General features: G+C 36.4%; 1 protein-coding gene across 7 annotated transcripts in view; it reads left to right on the top strand.

The window, feature by feature from the left end:
- The window catches only part of CTNNA2 (catenin alpha 2), a 1,062,093-nt gene that overhangs the window by 127,450 nt on the left and 914,631 nt on the right, over positions 1-20,012 (top strand). For 4 of the 7 annotated variants that reach the window (XM_040993626.1, XM_040993625.1, XM_040993623.1 and 1 more), the window contains exon 1: positions 1,378-1,479. In XM_040993626.1, the coding sequence (XP_040849560.1) occupies positions 1,378-1,479 (102 nt within the window). Of the gene's footprint in view, positions 1-1,372; positions 1,480-20,012 lie in introns of those variants that run through there. The other 3 variants (XM_040993624.1, XM_040993620.1, XM_040993627.1) reach the window with 1 other exon arrangement.

Here is a 20,012-nt window from a genome sequence, read left to right as displayed (position 1 = left end):
AGAGAGAGTTAAAATACCAGCAACACTCTGTCTTTGCCTTTTTGTTTTCTCAAGCAAATTACTTGGGTCTTCTGCAGAACGACTTGATGAAGGAGGGTCAGTAAAGAGACACTTTTCTTTTAGTGTCTATTGTAATAGCCTTCATGGTATTATTAATTCTAATCATCTCAATAGATTTATAAGAGTGGAATTGAGTGGAGACATCGATTCCAAGGAAGAGAACAGTCATAAACAGTTTGATTGATGGTGGTATTAAGGCAAATGATTCAGATTTAGTTTGTACAATCTTGTCCAAACAAGATTGCTTGTCCAGTGGTTAGATATCAAAATATATTAAGCAATTTCTCAGTGAGAGACATGTTTCTGACAGAACATATAAATCTTTCTCTTTTTTTGAGGCTAGCACATATGTTGTATTTTATCTGTGGAAAGCTGCTATCTGCGTGTCTGGTTTTTAAGGAAAACAAGATTGCTTTATGGTGAGATAAATAGCCTTATCAGATACTAATTTTATGGGACAAGAATGTAAATGCAGCAAGTAATCAGAGATGTAAATAGCAGCAAGCTAATTTTCAGAGCCATTGGCAGTCAGTTTACAAAGTACCTTTCCTTTTTAAGAGTATGAAACAACAAAACACTGTAGCCCCAAGGAGTATGAGATTCTCAGTGGTCAGCAATCATTTGAAGAAATCAAACTGACCTGTTGTAATATGGTGGGGTCCTGTATCCGGTGATCGTGATGGATTTACTTTGCTTATTGGCAGTCTACATTGGTCTCCCCAACTTGACTTTTAAAGCCTCTTCCTCAGATCTCCCGTGTCCTTCTTTTCTGATCTTAATATGTTCTACTCTGAGACATACTTTGTTGCCTGAGAGTCCAAGATAAAAGGACGGAAACAGGGACAGATAAATGTAGAGAGCTGCCATTCATTTCTCGTCCTTAAATGCCTAGAGCACTTGAAGATGAGCCATGGCTAGAGCCTGAAGCTGGGAATGCAGTGCAGATCATCCATTTCCATGGCAGGGACCCAGCAGCAGCCATTACCTGCTGTCTCCCAGCATCTGCATTAGCTGGCACCTGGGGTCAGGAGCCGGAGCTGGGAATTGAATCCAGACATTCCAGTGTGAGATGTGGGCATCCTAACCACTAGATTAAATAGCTGTGTTCCCATAAAACTTTAGTTTTTAATGTTATTTGACACTATAACCATTCAGCTTGGTGCTTCAGGTTTTCCTAGTCCATAAAGTAACACATGGTCTTAAGTATGTTTCTTCAGTGATGTATTCATTTTGAACTCTCAAAGTAACAGCTTATTTAAATGATCATCATTATTAACCAATAATATATATGTATATATGTATATGTCCACAGGGAGCATGACTTCAGCAACGTCACCTATCATTTTAAAATGGGATCCCAAAAGTTTGGAAATCCGGACACTAACAGTCGAAAGACTGTTGGAGCCACTTGTTACTCAGGTAAGGGATGCTTCAAAACTTTTTGTTTAGGTCTGTTTCTGTAGGGATTATGTCAAGACTTTTCAAGGAATTTAGAAATCCTTGAAAGAGAATAAATCATGTTATGATGAATACTGAATATATATAACTGCCTGAACTATGGGCAACCTCATTGCTCGATGGAATTTGAAGTGGCTTTTGAAAATTATTCACATGATTTTTGTAATTAGCTTGATGAGATAATTAAAGAGGGGACCTTGGTGAAGGAGGTCTTCATTTGCTGTAATGGATTCAAAATCTAAATAAATCATTCCTTGATCACTTTCAGATGGTAATACACAGTTAGGAAAAAGTGCTTTTACTGTTTGAGAGCCATGTATATTTATTGAATTACTTTTCTTTCAGTTCGTGAATCAAAGTTCATCCTGTTGAATTATGAGATATTCCAATGTTTGTGTTTTTACGAGGTGGTTCTTAATGCAAAAAGAATAGGGTTTTTAAGTTTTACAATTAATCTTTGATGTTTTGTGAAATGTGGGCTTTGCTGTGTTAGCCCTGGAAATGCCTAAATGTGAAAAATGCAAGCTTTTTATGGTATCTATAATGAAAACATTATACCAAGTTAAGTTGAAACCTTTTTTACATTGGTTTCCTGTAGCCCATGAAATGAATTTTCACTAAGTTTGTGGTTTAGAGAAACATGGACTTAAAGTTGATATATCTTGAGGTATGGAGTTCCAAAATCAGGGTATTGGCAGGGCTGCATCCCATTGAGTGGATAAGCCATTCACTTGTATTTCCCAGCTTCTAGAACATGTGTGCCTGTTTTGGCCCCTTCCTTTATATCTACTTGCTAACAGTGTTGCATCCTTAATCTAATTCACATCAGAATCAGAATCAGCTCTTCTACCATTTAGGGCAACATACTTGGAATTAGAAATTAGAATTTGTTGTATTTGGGCAATCTTTCTTCAGCTCATTACAATCTATCCTCTGGCCCCCAAAGATTCATATCCTTTCCAGATACAAGAAGCGTCTCTATATTCTCAAGACCCCAAAGGTTTCAGTCTGTTACACCATTTAAATCAAGTAAAACATCTCATTCAAGTTTCATCTTTTTAGTATAAAAAGAGAGAGAGAGAGAAAATCCAACAGAGGGAGGGAGAGAGGCCTGCTGTTCTCTGGTTCACTCACAAATGCCAGCATCAACCAGGACGGGGCTGGACCAGAGCCAGGGGCCTGAAATTTGCCCAAATACTTGAACCATCATCTTCAAACTCACAGGCTGCATCAGCAGAAAGCTGGATCACAAGTGGATTTGCAGTTGCAGCTGACATCATCACACAATGAATTAAGCCACTGCATCTCATATTGGAAAATGTGACTGCTTGCTGCTTCACCTGCCAAATCCAGCCCCTGCTGTTGTGCCTGGGAATGTAGAAGATGGTCTGAGTACAAGGGCCCCTATCACTCCTGTGGGAGACTAGGATAGAGTTCCTGGCTCCTGGCTTTAGCCTGGACCACTTCAATAATTGTTATCACTTGAGGAATCAGTGGATAGAATTAATCTCTTTCTGTCTCCCTTTCTGTGTTTTCTCTTTCTCACTCATCTTTTCAAATAAATAAATCTTTTTTATTGGTGTCTTATATTTCTACACCACAGTGTCTGGCCTGATCATCACCAAAGTATCAAATCTCATTGTTTTAATTAGGTATGATTAAGGATCAGTTTATAATCCATCCCCAAGCAAAGTTTCTTTTTGTCTTTGGTACATCCACATGCCTAAATAAATTGCAGAACAAATGTATGCTCCCAGAGTATAATGATAAGATGGACATAAAATAGTAGTTACAGACTCTCACTTAAAAAGGGAGAATGTGTTGATAAGAATTTAGTGTAGTGGTGAAGATATTACTTCAGATGCATACATTCTTTTTCTGAGTACCTGGGTTCAAGTCATTACTCTTCCAATTCCAGCTTTCAGCTGCTACACATCTTGGGATACAAAAGGTTAGAGCTAAGGTACTTAGGTCCCAGCCACGGAGATGGGAGACTTGAGAGACTTGAACTGAGTTCTGGACTTCTAGCTCTGGCCTAGACCACATGCAGAATTTGGGAAATGACTCAACTGCTATAAGATCTATTTTTCTCTGTTTCCATTTCTTTCTCTATCTTTCTGCCCTTTAAATAAATGGAAGAAGATAAATGCAAATGTTTTTTTCTTTAAAGGGAGTTAGCAGAAGTAAAAATGAATTACTACTAGCTTTAAGAAATTTACAAATGTACCTACAAAAACTCTATTATATTTCTTGGCCTATGAATCATGGTTTTTCAGTCAAGTCTCTGTCCTCTGGCTCCTCCAGCTTGAGAATCATCATCATCATCATTTTTTTTCATGAAGAACTGCAGATATTTTCAACTGAGTCTTTGTGATACTTTTATTACAAATGTTTCCTTCTTTTAGAATTTTCAGAATCCAGTGACCATTAGAAATTTCATCCTTTCCCTGTGCATTTCATTACAAGCTAATGTGTTTCTACCAATAACAACACTTCAAAGTTTCTTTTGATGTTTCTTAGTATTATCTTGCAGGTGCAGTGCAAGACAGGCTCCTCCATAGATTTTCCTGCATACCTCTATCTCCATTTTTGGCTTCCTGATGACGGAGGAGTTCCTTTAATCATATTCCTAATCTCTTCAGAGAGTCTTCCGTTGGGACACAGATGCAGAATAAAGAGAGAGAGAAAGAGAGAGAAGGAATTCACAGCCAAGCCATGTTTGTTATCAAAGAGATTTATTTTCAAAAATCCATAGAGGGTGACTGACTGCTTGCATGGGTGGGGTGGAACATGTGGCAGGGGCTCCAGCCCTTCAGCAGACTGGGCTTTAAATAGTTTGGGGTCTTGTTCCCAGGGCTGGGGGAATCCCAAGAATATGGAGGAATGAATAGAGACCCGACCAGCTTCTTTGCAGACATCTCAACCTTGCTTGGGCTTGCTCCCTGAGGATAAGGAAGCACAGACTGGGATGGGAGGCAGGTTAGACTGTTTTTGGGAATGAAATGCTGGAGTGCTTGGTAAAGGGCAAAATGCTCAAACCTTTGTTCTTAGTTCCTTGATTACCTATGACTGAGTACTCTCAGCTTTTCAATCCGTACAATATTAGCAAAAGGTTATCTAGTTACATAGCTGAATTTCTGTCCAAGCATGTCCAGTCTTGCTTCTGATTAGCTTTAATTTTGTTTTATTTCTCTCTTCCCTGTAACGTTTTACTATAAGCAGGATGGAAAAAATGAAACATTACTCTTTCAAGTCTGCTTAGCAATAGCCTCACCTAAATATCTAAGTTCATTTCTCACAGTTCTTCTTCTTTTTTTAACGTAATTGTAGGAGTAATTCAGCCCTTTAACAGCTATATTTTATATAATATCTTGCAGTCAATCAAGGACATTTCTGTCATTTTTCTTATTACTATGTTTTGTTGTTGCTGTTATCGTAGCTCATTCATATTTCCATAGCCGTTAATTCTGGATGTGACTAGAAATGCCACTTGAAGGAATGCAGGTGGATTCCACATATTGAAAAAAGCTAAGACCGAGATGCTGACCCTGAAGCTTCTTTATGAAACACAGTTCTTCAAAGACCTTTATTTTAGGACTTTCCATCCATAAGGGTATAAAAAATAAAGCTCTTCTGGTCTTAGCATCCTTATCATGTCTCCTGACATCTTCATGATGTTTCCTGGTCTCATGATCTTTCCTGGTCTCATGTTCTTAAAATGTGACTTTTAAAGTAGGATTTTGTTTATCAAATATCAACTCCCTATAGTATTATGGAGGCTGACTGCTTCCCTCCCATACAATGAAATCCTAATGTCTGGATTGACATTACTGTTAACCCTTGGAGAACAAGAGAATAAGAAAGGAAAGATAAGAAAATGTTAGATATAAATTAGTTACATTTATGTAGATACAAGCTAGATATACATGCCCAACTTATAAAATATAGAACAGAGACAGATAACTAAACTATGGTGATAATTACATGCAAATTTACTGAATAAAATTCACAGCAGCATTTAGTGATGCAGTAAAGTTGATAGCAAAATTCAGTGAAACTGTACATGTAGCTAGCTCTTGGTCTCTCATGTAAAACCAATTTAGAGTGTTCTGGGTGAAATCTATGTGTTGCAGTAAATGAATGACATTAGTGATTTGATGTTGATAAAAATATTTTAGTATGAGTATCAAAGAAAAGATTACCTCACTCCAGTAATAATATATCAGTTACTCATTTATTTTACAATGCTGAAATGAAAAGATTCCCCTTGGAGAAATTTTGTTGTTAGAATAGGAATGTTAGCCCTTGAAAATAATGCCTAGACATTTCTTAATTTCCAAAAGCATTTCAATAGATCACGTTCTGTAATCATAAGCTGCATTAGGAAATTGAAATATATTATTATTAAGTTTATGACAAAACCAAAAAATAATTTATTAGGAAATTAGAAAAAATACTGAAATAACTCTTAGGAATACAGAAATTAAAAACTATATGATTTACATGTAATATATATAAATATATAATGAAAAAAGATCACATCCTAATATATGTTCACATCCTGTTTGAAATATTAAATTATAATTAAAAAACTAACATTTTGATTGGTTAAAAATATCTTTCGCAAGAATTCAGGGACCTGGCTCAGTGGCTCAATGGCTAACTCATCATGTCACAAGTGCTGGAATCTCTTATGGGTGCCTGTTCATGTCCTGGTTGCTGCAGTTGCCATCCAGCTCTGTGCTTGTAGCCTGGGAAAGCGGTAGAGAATGGCCCCAAACCTTGGAACTCTGCACATTGTGGGATACTCTGAAGAAACTCCTGGCACCTGGCTGCTAGCTTCAGATTGGCTCAGCTCTGGCGATTGCCACCGTTTGGCCATCTGTCTCTTCTTCCCTCTATAAATGTGATCTGCTTTTCTAGTGGAAAAAAACTCAATAAAATAATTAAAAATAAAATCAACAGATATTTTATAATAAAAAGTATAATTACTAGGAAAGAGTACTTTAAAAAATAATCCATAAAGTTAAAAATTGATTTTTTTGCGGTCCGTTTATCTCTAAGGACACAAAACATAAAATATAGAGAGAAGTATTTTGGATTATGGATAAAAAACAATTAAAAATGATGAAGCACATTATATTATGAATACTTCTTCACTGGTGAAACAAAGTCTAAAGGAAGAAGTTGAATTCTGTAAATATGTTAAAAGGCCAAAGTATATCCAAGAGGAAGTGCTATACCATGATAAACTGAATATTGCAAACCTGTCTAAAGACTTATTAACCAGAAGCCACCAGAAAAAATACCTGGATTGCTAACTATGTGATATGGAAAGAACTAATAACCACAATGTTATTTAAGCTATTTTAACTAAGAAACACTGTGACAAGCTCCTCAATGATTTTTGTAGAAAAATAACAAATACTAAATCTCAAGATACTTTTGAAAATTTTTAAATAATTACAATGGTCATTCTCTTTTCTAATTTTTGATGCCAAAAAAGAAGTATGGAAAATATTATTAAGTGGCACCTGGCAATATATTAAGAAATTAGTATATATAACAGAAATGAAGTTTTAGGAATATAATGTGGCTAGTCCAGATGCAGACTGTATGATTAAATGCTGAAAATAATCTAATATGTAAATGGATTATATCATTAAATGTTGATAATGTGATTTATAAAATTTTGAAATCATTTCTATTTTAAACAAATGAAGCAACTAGGAACAATGTTTGAATGAAGCAATTTATTTGATTTTTTTAAATAGGACTGATAAAATTCTCATTTCAGTATTACTTTATATATATAATTACAGTTGGTATCAGAATGGGCTTACTGACTAGATATATTTGAAAATAATTTTGATCTATTTGAGACACGTATAAATCAATTCAGAAGCCGAAATTTAAATATTATTTGTTGATTTTATTATTAGTTTCTTATTTTTGGTTTTTTTTTTAGTTGCACTATTACTTTTATTTTACATTTGATTTATTAGCTCTGTCTTACCATTGTGCAGACTTTGTAGTTCGGGAGGATTAATTCTGAGGCCAGTATTCGTGTTGATACCTTGAGTAGGTTACTTAATCTCTTCTTGAGTGTGGAATGTAGGTAATAGTACATACTCTGTAGCTTGGAAGCTTATGGAATGCATGAAGAAGAGGAATTATCGCCACAGAAATGGATACCTTTGCTATTATAGTAATACAGGCTGACTCTTAGGATCGTGCTGTTTACTAGAGGCTTGTGATGGTTTTCCACTTAGTGGAACATAGGTGGCATGGCTAACAGAGTAATTTATGGGTAATTCCTGTAGAAATAACTTTAGAAATGCAAATTCATAAACAGAATAATATGCTTATTATATTTAATCAAAGACCATTAAAATGGAAACCTCTAACATTACTGAGAATATGGCCTTCACCATTAGCAAGCTAATGAAGCACAGACCATCGCAGTAGGATTGAACAGAATTCATTGCAATTTCGTTCCTTATTTCCTTCTGTGAATCTACAACATATGACATAATGCTAAACATCTGATAAACAATGTCATTGATGCTTAATGAACTGTTCTAAATTGGCCTGATTGGGAAGTAACCTCCTACGAAGAGGAGCATTTCTAACCCATTTGCAACATCATAAGTAATCTGTATGGTGTCCTATGAGTTTAGAGTTTAGTGAATTCTGTAATTGAATTTATAAATTACTCAAAAAGATAATTATCACAGAAGCTAAACAGCTACAGTTTACATTGCTGAAAGTAGTTATAAAAAGTGAATTCATTTTTATACTTTAAAATGTGATCCATATTCTCCCTCTTTCTATAGTAGATTCGTTATAAGGAATCACTTTTGTGTAATTCATAAATAGTTCATTCCTTCAGTGCATTTTAAATCTACAGAAGATGTTTATGTGTAAAATTAGGGAATTTAGAACTGAAAATGACTGAGAACTGAAGTACTTTTTTTTGCTATATGATGCATTTCTTCCACATTACAAAAAATACAGAAGTTTGTGTGTGAATTTTCCAAAAGGAAAAAGTATGAAATGAATTCTTACTGTGCCATTTTCCTGTCTGTACAGAGAATATGATTATTGAGAACCTACCTTATATATAAGATTATAAGATTGGTATTTGAGTGGTTTCTATGGTGACAATACAGCGTCACAATAAATTATGCATACATTTTTGTTCAAGGCTTTTAATTATATGGAAACCAAAAAGTGAATTATGTGAACTCCGTTAAGCCTGTTTCTTTGTTGTATCAGCTTTGACTCCAGTTTGTACATATTTTCCCCATTACTTTTTTACTGAAATATTGTCAGGCTAGGTTCTGTTTTCTGTCTTGGATAATTTTTTTCTTTCCTGGATAAATTTTCCAGTTTCTATTGCCATTTTATTAGTGATAGTATATGAAAGGCAGAAAGAAAGAGACAGAGCGAGGGGGGGAGAGAAAGTCAAAGAGACGAGCATGGCTGAGCCAGCCAGAGGTTGGATTTGATCTGGGAACTGAACTCACAGCTTGATATCATATACAGCATGTTTACCACTAGGTTCAACTCTTGCTCTGGTTTACCTGTTTTAATGAAAGGTTGCAGAAGAAAAAAGCATTTGAAATGTCACTTAAAAAATCCTCTGTGTTTTCCTTGTTAAAAATATGTAAACATATATATTACTAACCAGATTTGGGTAAAAGTAACTACTTTTCTTATATACTGTAATATTTATTTAATGATCTATAATGTATATTTATTGTTTCATCTTTTGCAAATATAATCTCATGCTTTAATGTGAACATTTCTTTATTTTTACGGTAGATATCTATCTGTGGATATATGCAGATATGCCTACATAGCTATATAATATTATATAAATACTTCCTTCAATTGAGATTATATGGTAGACTGTTTGGCAGTTCTCCATTTCGGAAATAAGAGTTTAACTGACAGCCATATCGTCTACAGTTAGATTAATTTGTTTCTGGAGAGTATGCTCAATATTTTTAATGTCTGCCACCAGATGGGAGTGATGCTCTTTTGTCATACGGCCAGCTGTGTTGGCTATGTTTTGATACTTGAGTTTTGTACCAAACCCTTTAAAAAGAATAAAAGGTCCTAATTTAAAAATGGGTTTCAACTCACATAAACATGGAATTATGTGATGAGCATAACTTTCTTTATAAAAAACAGTTATAAAATAATCAGAAAAACATAAACAAAAGAAAAATCAAAATCATTAATTTTTCTTTTTTTATTTATTTGAGAGATGGAAAGATGCAGACAAGCAAAGATGAACAGAAAAGAGTAGCCATTTGCTGGTTCATCCCGATATCCACAACAGCCAGTGCGGGGCCAAGCCCACACTCAGAGCTGGAGCTTAATCCAGATCTCTTAATGGGGTCACAGGAGTCGTGAGTAAGCAGAAAGCTGAGCTTAAGAATGAAGCTGGACTTGAACCCAGGCACTAAGATGTCCATTGTCAGCTGCTTAACTCAACATCTTTTTTTAAAAAAAAGATTATTTATTGGAAAGGCAGATGTACAGAGAGGAGAAGAGACAGAGAGGAAGATCTTCCGTCCCATGATTCACTCCCCAAGTGAGCACAACGGCCGATACTATGCCGGTCTGAAGCCAGGAGCCTCTTCCGGGTCTCCCACGCGGGTGCAGGGTCCCAAAGCTTTGGGCTGTTCTCGACTGTTTTCACAGGCCACAAGCAGGGAGCTGGATGAGAAGTGGGGCTGCCGGAATTAGAACCAGCGCCCATATGGGATCCTGGTGTGTTCAAGGCGAGGACTTTAGCCTCTAGGCCACGCTGCTGGACCCCTTAACTCAGCATCTTAACTGCGAGGCCAAACTCCTGCTCCAGCCAGAGTCAGTGTTAATAGTGCCTGTTGTTTTACTGAAATCATGTTGCTACAGGTAACATGATGTTGTGGTGGTTGCTCACACACTGACCTGTGACATGAGATGAATCACTTGTCTCATCATCTTTTAGAAACAGCAAATGCCAGCTGTTCAGTACACTATAATATCATTCCACTTCATTTAGTACAAATACACCCAGGGTTAAAATGCAGCATCTGCTTTTGTTCTCGTTAGTGCAGTAAAATGAAAATTAAGCAACACAACATAGTGATTTTGAATACAAACTAACTATATTAATGAGGACAATTAAATTTAAATATAGTGTCAATCAGCTTTTGTTTAAACACGTCACTTTTATGAATGTTACTGGAAAAAATGCTGTTTTGTAGAAGATGAAAGAGAATTTTAGGAATTATAAAATGTAAGCTATGTATACTACTACTCAGTTGCTTGATTTCTGGTTTTTAATTTATGAATGATTGTAGCGGCTTCTTTCACTGTTCACAAAGGTGCCACTCACCAAAACTAGTTTCTGTTACAAGTGATTCGTTGGCCCCTTCCCTGGAATGGTCTAAGAGGTTGAACTAAATTTTCTAAATTACTTTAACTTGTGTCTTTGCTTTGCCTTGGATGGTTGTAACCTTTTTGTGAATTTGTTACTGCTCAGATAATCCTGAGCTTCCAGAGGAAAGCGGGAATAACTGCTCTTTCCTTTTTTAATCATTATTTTTACTTTTAAATCCTTTTATTTTTTTTCAAGTTCCTGTTCTCAATGATATTATTAATAGTATTAATGATTATACATATTTATAGGATGCAGTATGATATTCAAGTATGATGTATCATGTACTGATCAAATTATGGTAATTAGCATTTCCAGCTTCCTAGCATTTCTGTATGAATCTTTGATGCCACTTCTAGTTCTCCATAACATATACAATAGTAAATTGTGAATTAAAGATGTGTTGTGAAACACTACAAATCATTTCTTCCATTGAAATCTATTTCAGTATCCATTAAATTTCTTGAGTACGTTTTGAGCACATGGTGCTAACCTGGAGAATTTGTGAATTTCATTTATTCCTTATATCAGCTTGGTAATGTCAGTATTATTTGCTTCACCTGACAGATGAAAAAGATATTGACAGCACAATCAGATATCTGTGCTGCATTAGATTTAGTAATCTATAGCTTGCAGTGAAATGGGCAGAGAATACAGAAATGGTAAGTTGGTGGTAGAGGAAGAGATGGTCCATTTGTTTTTTGCTTTCCCAAAGTGTCTGCATGAGCTAGCCATGGGTCAGACTGAAACTGGTACGCAGGAACTCCACCCATTTCTCCTAAGTAGGTGACAGAAATTTTAGTACTTGAGCCATCACTTGCTACCTCCTAAGCATTTGCAGCTCAGGAAACTGGGTTGGAAGCAGAATAGCTCAGACTCCAACAAGTTCTCAGGGACAGGATGTGGGCATCAAAAGCATTGCTTAATGTGCTGGGCCACAACACCTTCTCTGAAATAACTTTTTTTTTTTAAGATTTATTTATTTTTATTACAAAGTCAGATATATAGAGAGGAGGAGAGACAGAGAGGAAGATCTTCCGTGCGATGATTCACTCCCCAAGTGAGCACAATGGCCTGCGCTGGGCCCCTGAAATAACTTTTTCTTATACTCTATTTAGCAATTAGATCAAACCTTGAAAATATTTTGCCTTTTGTATTTTTTGTTTCAGTGACTAATTAACAACTACTTTAAATGAAAAAGGTGGGATTAAATTTAACAAAATTATGTTTAAGAAAAATAGTGAACAGTTAATGAAATCTGAATCTTGCTAATCAAAAAGGTTCAAGGGACAAATTGTGGGTGGTTAAGTAAACAAAATTGTTCTTAAGTATTTTGGACACTGTAGAAACACTATTTGAATGGGAGACCAATAAATCCATTACATCAAGCATGAGAATGCCTATGAAGTGACAGAATTGCATTTGCTTGGGAAGCCCTTAACTAGGAAACTAATTATGGCTTGCCAGAGATCTGAGATAAAGGATTGGGCATGTCAACACACCTTTTTTTTTTTTTGACATCTGATTGAAAAATACAGAGTAAACTTTGTTTTCACGTAATTAGGAAGAAGGAAAGGCCAATAAAAGTGATTGAAAATCTAACCAACTATTTTCCTTTCATTCAGAAAACAAAACTTTCAGTTCTTGCAACTTGGATGTCTTGGCCTTGGAGTGACACCATTCTTGATGACTGTTTCTTACCCCAGTGACTGTTATTTCTCAGTCTTTGCCTTCATTTTATACCTTTTCTCTGAGCCCTCGTTTCACACCCAAGGGATTCTTGTTAGCTTTTATTATCTCTGATCTGTCCTCTTTCCAATCCTGCTGTTAAACTGTGTGTTCCTCACTAAGTCCCCATCTACTTTGACAAATATAAATAGCCCTCGGGTTATCTAACAATTTTACTCCTGTTCTCTGTCTATACATTCTGTACAAACTAGAACGAACATTGAAAGCACTGCACTGTTTGATCATAGCACTGCTTTACATAAGAATCTGATATCAGTTTTCTTGGAAGTTAGAATTCCTAACTATGTCCTGATATGCCATAATTGTCTAGCCCTAGTAGACTTCCAGTCATACTGCTCCAATCACAAGATCCTTCTTCGGTTTCCTGGACATATTCCTGATTGCTAGCTACTGTTCAAAAGCATATAAGATGGTAGAAATAGAATATTTGGAAAAAAGAGTCATTACAGAAGTATCTCAAAACATTATCAACTTTGTGTTGCTCAAACTGGCATCAGAATACAGGTACCATATAAGTAAGTCACTGTCACTTTTTTATCACTTAGTTGATTATTCAAATAAATCTTTCCTTGACTGGTGATCATGGATGCTGCATTTAACCAGATTCTGACATTCCCAGGTTCATTTAAATGTTACATACTACAGATCGTTACATAATACATACTAAAAGAATTTGTTGTTGTATCAACTCTGAAGGTGGAGTTTAAATCCTTGCTAATTTGTAAATTTATTATCATCAGTGATTGCATTAGCAGTGTGAGAAAGAGTAGGCATAAATGTCAATATTGTTTTCTAGACAAATTTTTGAGCATTTTCCGTTCAGGTTCTTTAATAATACTTTCCATCCTGTGTCGTTCTGCTTCCTTTCTTGCCACTGCTGCCTCAGTTTCTGTTCTCAATGCAGAAAGAATGCTTGTCAGCCTCCTGAGGACCACACCTCCCACTCCACATGTACGCAGAGATGCTCTCCTGCTTTTCTTTCCCTGGAGCTAGCTACCAGCCTTGCAGCCTTCAGTCCTCGTCGTACATATGTCTTTCTTAAAAATTTGTTTATTTAAGATTTTTGGATTACCCTGTAAAAGTTGTAATTTGGAAAGCATACAGTTCACTTTTACACCTTTTTAAGCCACACACATATACACTATTGTATCCATTCAACTGCTGAAACGCAATGTTGCATTCCCCAGTGACAGTCACAACAAACTTTTATTACAAGAAGTAAGGCAACCAACCATCCAGCCGGGACCAACACTCCTTACCAGAGTGTGACTTCAAACAGACTTTCACATGTTTTTTTTAAAAAAGATTTATTTTATTTTTATTGGAAAGGCGGATATACAGAGAGGAAGAGAGACAGAGAGGAAGATCTTCCGTCCGATGATTCACTCCCCTAGTGAACGCAACGGCCAATGCTATGCTGGTCTGAAGCCAGGAGCCTCTTCCGGGTCTCCCACGCGGGTGCAGGGTCCCAAAGCTTTGGGCTGTCCTCGACTGCTTTCCCAGGCCACAGGCAGGGAGCTGGATGGGAAGTGGGGCTGCCGGGATTAGAATGGGTACCCATATGGGATCCAGGGCGTGCAAGGTGAGGACCTTAACCACTGTGCCATCGCGCTGGGCACTCACATGGTTTTTATAGGGGGCATTTACAACAGCTTGAAAGGGGCAATTTGCAATAGTTTATAAGGTGCGGGAGGAAAGGCCGCACATTCCCTGCCTATCTAGGCTGGACATCCTGTGCCTGGCTGTTCTTCTGGTCCAGTAAATAAAATAACCAGAATCTAGCCTTGGAGCTCTCTGGGATAACCAGACTCCGGCCTTAAAGCCATCCATAAGATAACCAGACTTGGGCATTGATTCATGGGAATTGAGGTCTGTCGATGCTAAAGGTCACGTAGACCATTTGGCCTGCAAGCTCACACAGCTTCTCAGCCAAACAAGCAAAGAGAAGTTACAAAAGCTTTAAGTATTGCAGTTAGCAGTGAGCTATATTTACTCCATTTTGTTTTCAACTGTACAAAATATGTCTCACTGTTCATACCATCAATTTGCCGTTTATATACCTCATCCTTGTATTTAGAGCCTCTGAGCTCCTTGTTTTCCAATCATTGCAAAGAGTGTTTATACATTATTGTGAGCCACACGTGCTCCAAAACCCAAGAATATAGTTGTATTTACCTGTGTTTTAATGCCCAATATGCATCTTCTCTAATCCTCTTCACTCACTTTCCTACTTCTATTAATATTTTACATTTAAATTGAGTATTGTAAATACTACTAATAACTTTTACATATGAGGAAGAACATCTGGCAATTGTATGTACATGATTGGCTTATTTCACTTAATGTAATGACCCCTTCCACCAGTTCCACTGCAAATGTCAGGATTTTCTTTTTGTGGCAAACAATTCTGTGTTATGTATTATTTTAAAGATTTATTTTTGTAATTTTTATTGGAAAGGCAAATATGCAGAGAGGAGGAGAGACAGAGAAGATATTCTGTCTGCTGATTCACTTCCTAAGTGATTCACTTCCCAAGTGATTCACTTCCCACGCAGGTGCCGTGTCCCAAGGTTTTGGGCCATCCTCGACTGCTTTCCAAGGCCACAAGCAGGGAGCTGGATGGGAAGTGGGGCCACAAGATTAGAACCGGCATTCATATGGGATCCTGGCACATGCAAAGCTAGGACTTCAGATGCTAGGCTACCGTGCAAGGCCCATCTGCATCATGTATTTTTACATTTGTTTTATTTTAGTCAACCATTGATAAGCTCCTAGGTTGATTCTGTATCTTAGCACAGAGTTATAAGGCTTCTTTCAAAGTCTTTTTCATTGGAATTTCTGATTTTTTCAGGAATAATTTGTTGAAGAGAGATTGGCTATAGATGCATGGATTCCCTTCTGCTGTCTCTATTCTGTTCTACTGTTTTCTATGTTTATTTGGTGATAGTAACATATTGTTTTGATTACAGTAATTCTTATTGTTCAAGAGTAATTTGCTTATTTGGGGTTTCTTGATTTTGCAAGTGAAATTCTTAGATTTTTTCCCAGCTTTTTGAAGAATATAATTTTAATGGCAATTGTGCTGAATCTGTGAATCTCTTAAAATAAAATGGATATTTGACAATATTCTTCTAAAGTATCAACACTGGAGAATTTTCCATTTTTCTATCCTGCTTAATTTCTTTGTTAAAGCTTTTATCATTCATCTTCCAAGTTATTCAGAGATTTTATTTTAAAACTGTTTTGAAGTAGAATTATTCCTTCCTTTCTTGGGGAGGTCATTGTAGGTGCATTGAAGTATTGCTGATTTTTGTTGAATTTTTTCTTGCAACTCTCCTGAATGCATTTACTAAAACTTCTAATACTGTATCTAATTGGAGCAATGAGAGTAGACATCCTTATCTGGTTCCAAATTTTAGTACAAGTGCTTTCAGCTTGTTCGTATTGGAGATATATTGGTTGTGATTTGTCAATATAATAAAATTTATTATATCGAGATACAATCTTTTGATAATTTACTCGAGTTTTTGGATGTGACTAAGTGTAGAATGTTATCCAGTGCTTCAGCTTTTTTAGCACCAACAGAACCAGGCTTGATCTCCAGCGTATTCTCACATCATTCAACATTTACTATGTCCTGTATTGTCTTGTATTGCTCCAATTCCTGGTAGAGAGAGAGAGAGACAGAGAGAGAGAGATTGATTCAGCAAATACCCATGCTTGTACTATGTATGCTTGTTTCTCTTAAGAACATACCTTTCATTCACTGTGTTTCCTTGTCACTATGGTATATAATGGTGATTCTGTAGTTTTCTCTTGAATGAGTAAAGATTATCTCTGCTGACATGGTGAATGCCTTTCTGTAAGAAATGGGAACCGTTTATCTCCTCTTTGATAAAGCTAAGCAGTATTCTGCAAATTATTTATGAACTTAAACTGATTTTTGAAATCTGTTTTTTAAGCAAAACTAATAGATTTAAGAGAATGTCATTTTTATTGTTCAGCTTGGTTATTTTACGAGTGACTTAGCACTTGTTGCCATATTATTACTTTGGTTTAGGAAAATAAAAAGGAGAATAGAAAACCTGTTTGACTTTTTAACTATCTCCCATAACATTTTCAGTTTAAAAATGAAAAAATGGAAATTACTTGAATATGATTTTATCACAGAATATAGCTGTTATTGCAAATATACAATGGAGGCTCATGGCAATAGCAAGGATAGTAATTTTATCTTAAACTTTGGTTTTCAATGGCATGTTTAACATGATTTCCTAATTTACACTGTTGAATGAAGCTACATAAGCTTGTTTTTATCCTCAAGGGGAAATTTATAGAGATTAGAGGGGGAAAAAAGCATTTAGCTGAGTTATTCAAGCATGCTAAAAAGGATTTCCCAAAATTACTTGATATTTCAGAATATTTTAGTGAATTGTGGCAGTTTTTTAAGATTTATTTTTTACAAAGTCAGATATATAGAGAGGAGCAAAGACAAAGAGGAAGATCTTCCATCCAATGATTCACTACCCAAGTGAGGGCAACTGCGGCCAGTACTGCTCCGGTCTGAAGCCAGGAGCCAGGACCTTCCTCCAGGTCTCCCATGTGAGTGCAGGGTCCCAAGACTTTGGGCTGTCACTGACTGCTTTCCCAAGCCACAAGCAGGGAGCTGGGTGGGATGTGGAGCTGCCGGGATTAGAACTGACATGCATATGGGATCCTGGCGCATTCAAGGTGAGGACTTTAGCTGCTAGCCCACGGTGCCAGGCCCAGAATTGTGGCATTTTTAATGGCTCCTAAACTTTTTCTTTTGTGTGCACATCCTTCCCAGAAAACACAAAAATGTAGTTTAGTAGGTTGCGAATATTTTAAATATATAAAGTTGTAGAATGGTTGCATTTTAGTTGTAGTATACATTCAGTGTGGTTATCTCTAATGACACTGTTACAGTGATACTGGAAAGATACCATATTTGATTTATTTTGCATTATGTTGTTAGCAACATGTGAAACTTGGTTTGATGTCTTCTCTACTGTTCTGATTTGCATTCTTTGTGTTCATTCTATCAGTTTTTCTTTTAAAGATTTATGTATTTAAGAGGCAGAGTGTGTGACAAAGACAGAGGTTGCAATAAAGAGGAGAAGGGACTTTCCAATTGCTATTTCCGCTCCCAGATGTCATGGCTGGGGTAGATCAAGTTGAAGCCAAGTGTCTGGAGCTTCATTTGAACCAAACAAATCAGTGGCCAAATTTCAAGCACTTGAGTCATCTTGCACTGATTTCTTTCTTTTTCTTCTATTCTTTATAAAGCTTTTATTTTTATTGGAAAGGCAGATAAACAAAGAGAAAGAGAGACAGAGATCTTCCATCCACTCCCCAAATGGCTGCAATGGCTAGAACCAAGCTGATCCGAAGCCAGGAGCTATGAGCTTCTTCTAGATCTCCCATATGGGTCGAGGGTCCCAGGCTTTGGGAACATCCTAAGTTGCTTTTCCAGGCTACAAACAGGGATGTGCTTGGAAAGTAGAGCAGGCTGAATTTGAACTGGTACCCATATGGGATCCCGGCACATGCAAACTGAAGATTTAGCCACTGAGCCATATTGCTGGGCCTTCTTCCACTGATTCCTCAGATGTAGAGCTAGGTCAAAAGATATACAATTAGGATTTGGACAAATGTTCTTTGTTTATATTTTTTCATTTTTAAAATTTTTATTTTTCATGATGCAATTTCATAGGCTCAGGGATGTCCCCAATTTCCCAGATTCCTTTCCCTATCTGATTTCCCTAATATTATTATAATAGTAGAGTCCTTCAACAATTGAGAACATCATAGCATTGTAGGTATAGATGACGGTAGATATTCTATTGTCTAGATGCAACATCCTATTATCTAGGTTGAGCATCCTATTGTCCAGATACATTTAACAGTTTCATTGAAAGTCCATCTTTTATGTGCGAGTAGAAACACATACTGCAATGTGTGTTCACTTCTCAGTACGAGACTGTCTATTTTGCAGTTCAGTCAGGTGAATATATGTATATACATGTTTACCTGAATAATTATTTGTTTTGTATTTTGCATGAAGATTGTCTTAAATCAGAGAAATATATGATGTTTGCCCTTTTGGAATTGGTTTATTTCACTGAGGATAATGGTCTCTAGTTTGCACCATTTGGTTGCAAATAGTAGAATTTCATTCTTTTTAATGGCCAGGTAATATACCATAGAATAGTTGTACCACAGTTTCTTTATCCATTTCTCCTTCAAAGGGAATCTGGGTTGTTTCCATGGCTTTGCAATTGTAGATTGTGCTGCTGTGAGGAGAGAAGCACAGGTCACTTTCTCATATGCAGCTTTTATTTCATTTTGGGGAGGTCAAATAGCTGGGACATAGGTAGGTCAATTTTGAGTTGTTTTCACACTCTCCATACTGACTTCAATAGTGGTTGTGCTCTTCTGTACTATCACCAACAGTGGGAGATGGAGGGACAGGTGGAGGTCTCAGCTCTTCAATCTGTTTTTCAATCAGGACAGAATCTCAGGAAGGGGTCAGAGGAAAACACAGCAAGGTAAAGCTCCCATTTCTTTGCCATACAAGCTCTGAGGCTGGAATCTTTCAGTGTAAATAAAATGGCTTAGGAAACAGCGAAGTCTTTTATTTAATATCTGCATTTTTTCAGAAATAAAATAACTATCCTTGTTAAACTGATATTTGTACTGTAGAGCCACTCAAAATGTACTAATTCTGGAGGCAGCTTTTATGTCTCAGTGTAGTTCCTCCAAGGCTTTCATAAATGATTTGGCTTTCCATGCTTGTGGGAGATCGTTAAGGAACATTTGACATTTTATTTTGTTTTTTCCCCTTGGTATGTCTTTGTGTTCCTGCTCAGATAGTCAAATAGAGTTACACCATTTTAATGGATATATCATATTTTATTTTTCCTTGAGAATTTTTGATGAAATTTAATACTTAATAAGATGTTTTTTGAGTATGTAGTGTTTTAATTTAAACCCTTTTGGATTATCCTGAATTATTTGTTTCTAAGTAAAAGAAAGTTTGCAGTTACATCTCATGCAATGTAGCAAGAATATGTAAGGTACAAAATCTTGAGGACAGGAAGATATATAAAAGATATATTCTTTTTTTTTTAAAGATTTATTTTTATTATTTTTTTTAATTGGAAAGGCGGATATACAGAGAGGAGAGACAGAGAGGAAGATCTTCCATCCGATGATTCACTCCCCAAGTGAGCACAACGGGCCGATGCTATGGCCGATCCGAAGCCAGGAGCCTCTTCCGGGTCTCCCA

This window comes from Ochotona curzoniae, unplaced genomic scaffold (assembly GCF_017591425.1).
Source record: "Ochotona curzoniae isolate NIBS_2020 unplaced genomic scaffold, NIBS_Ocur_1.0 contig_883, whole genome shotgun sequence".
NCBI lineage: Eukaryota > Metazoa > Chordata > Mammalia > Lagomorpha > Ochotonidae > Ochotona > Ochotona curzoniae.
The sequence above is the reverse complement of the archived record's forward strand: the minus strand, read 5'-3'. Positions and strand labels throughout refer to the sequence as shown.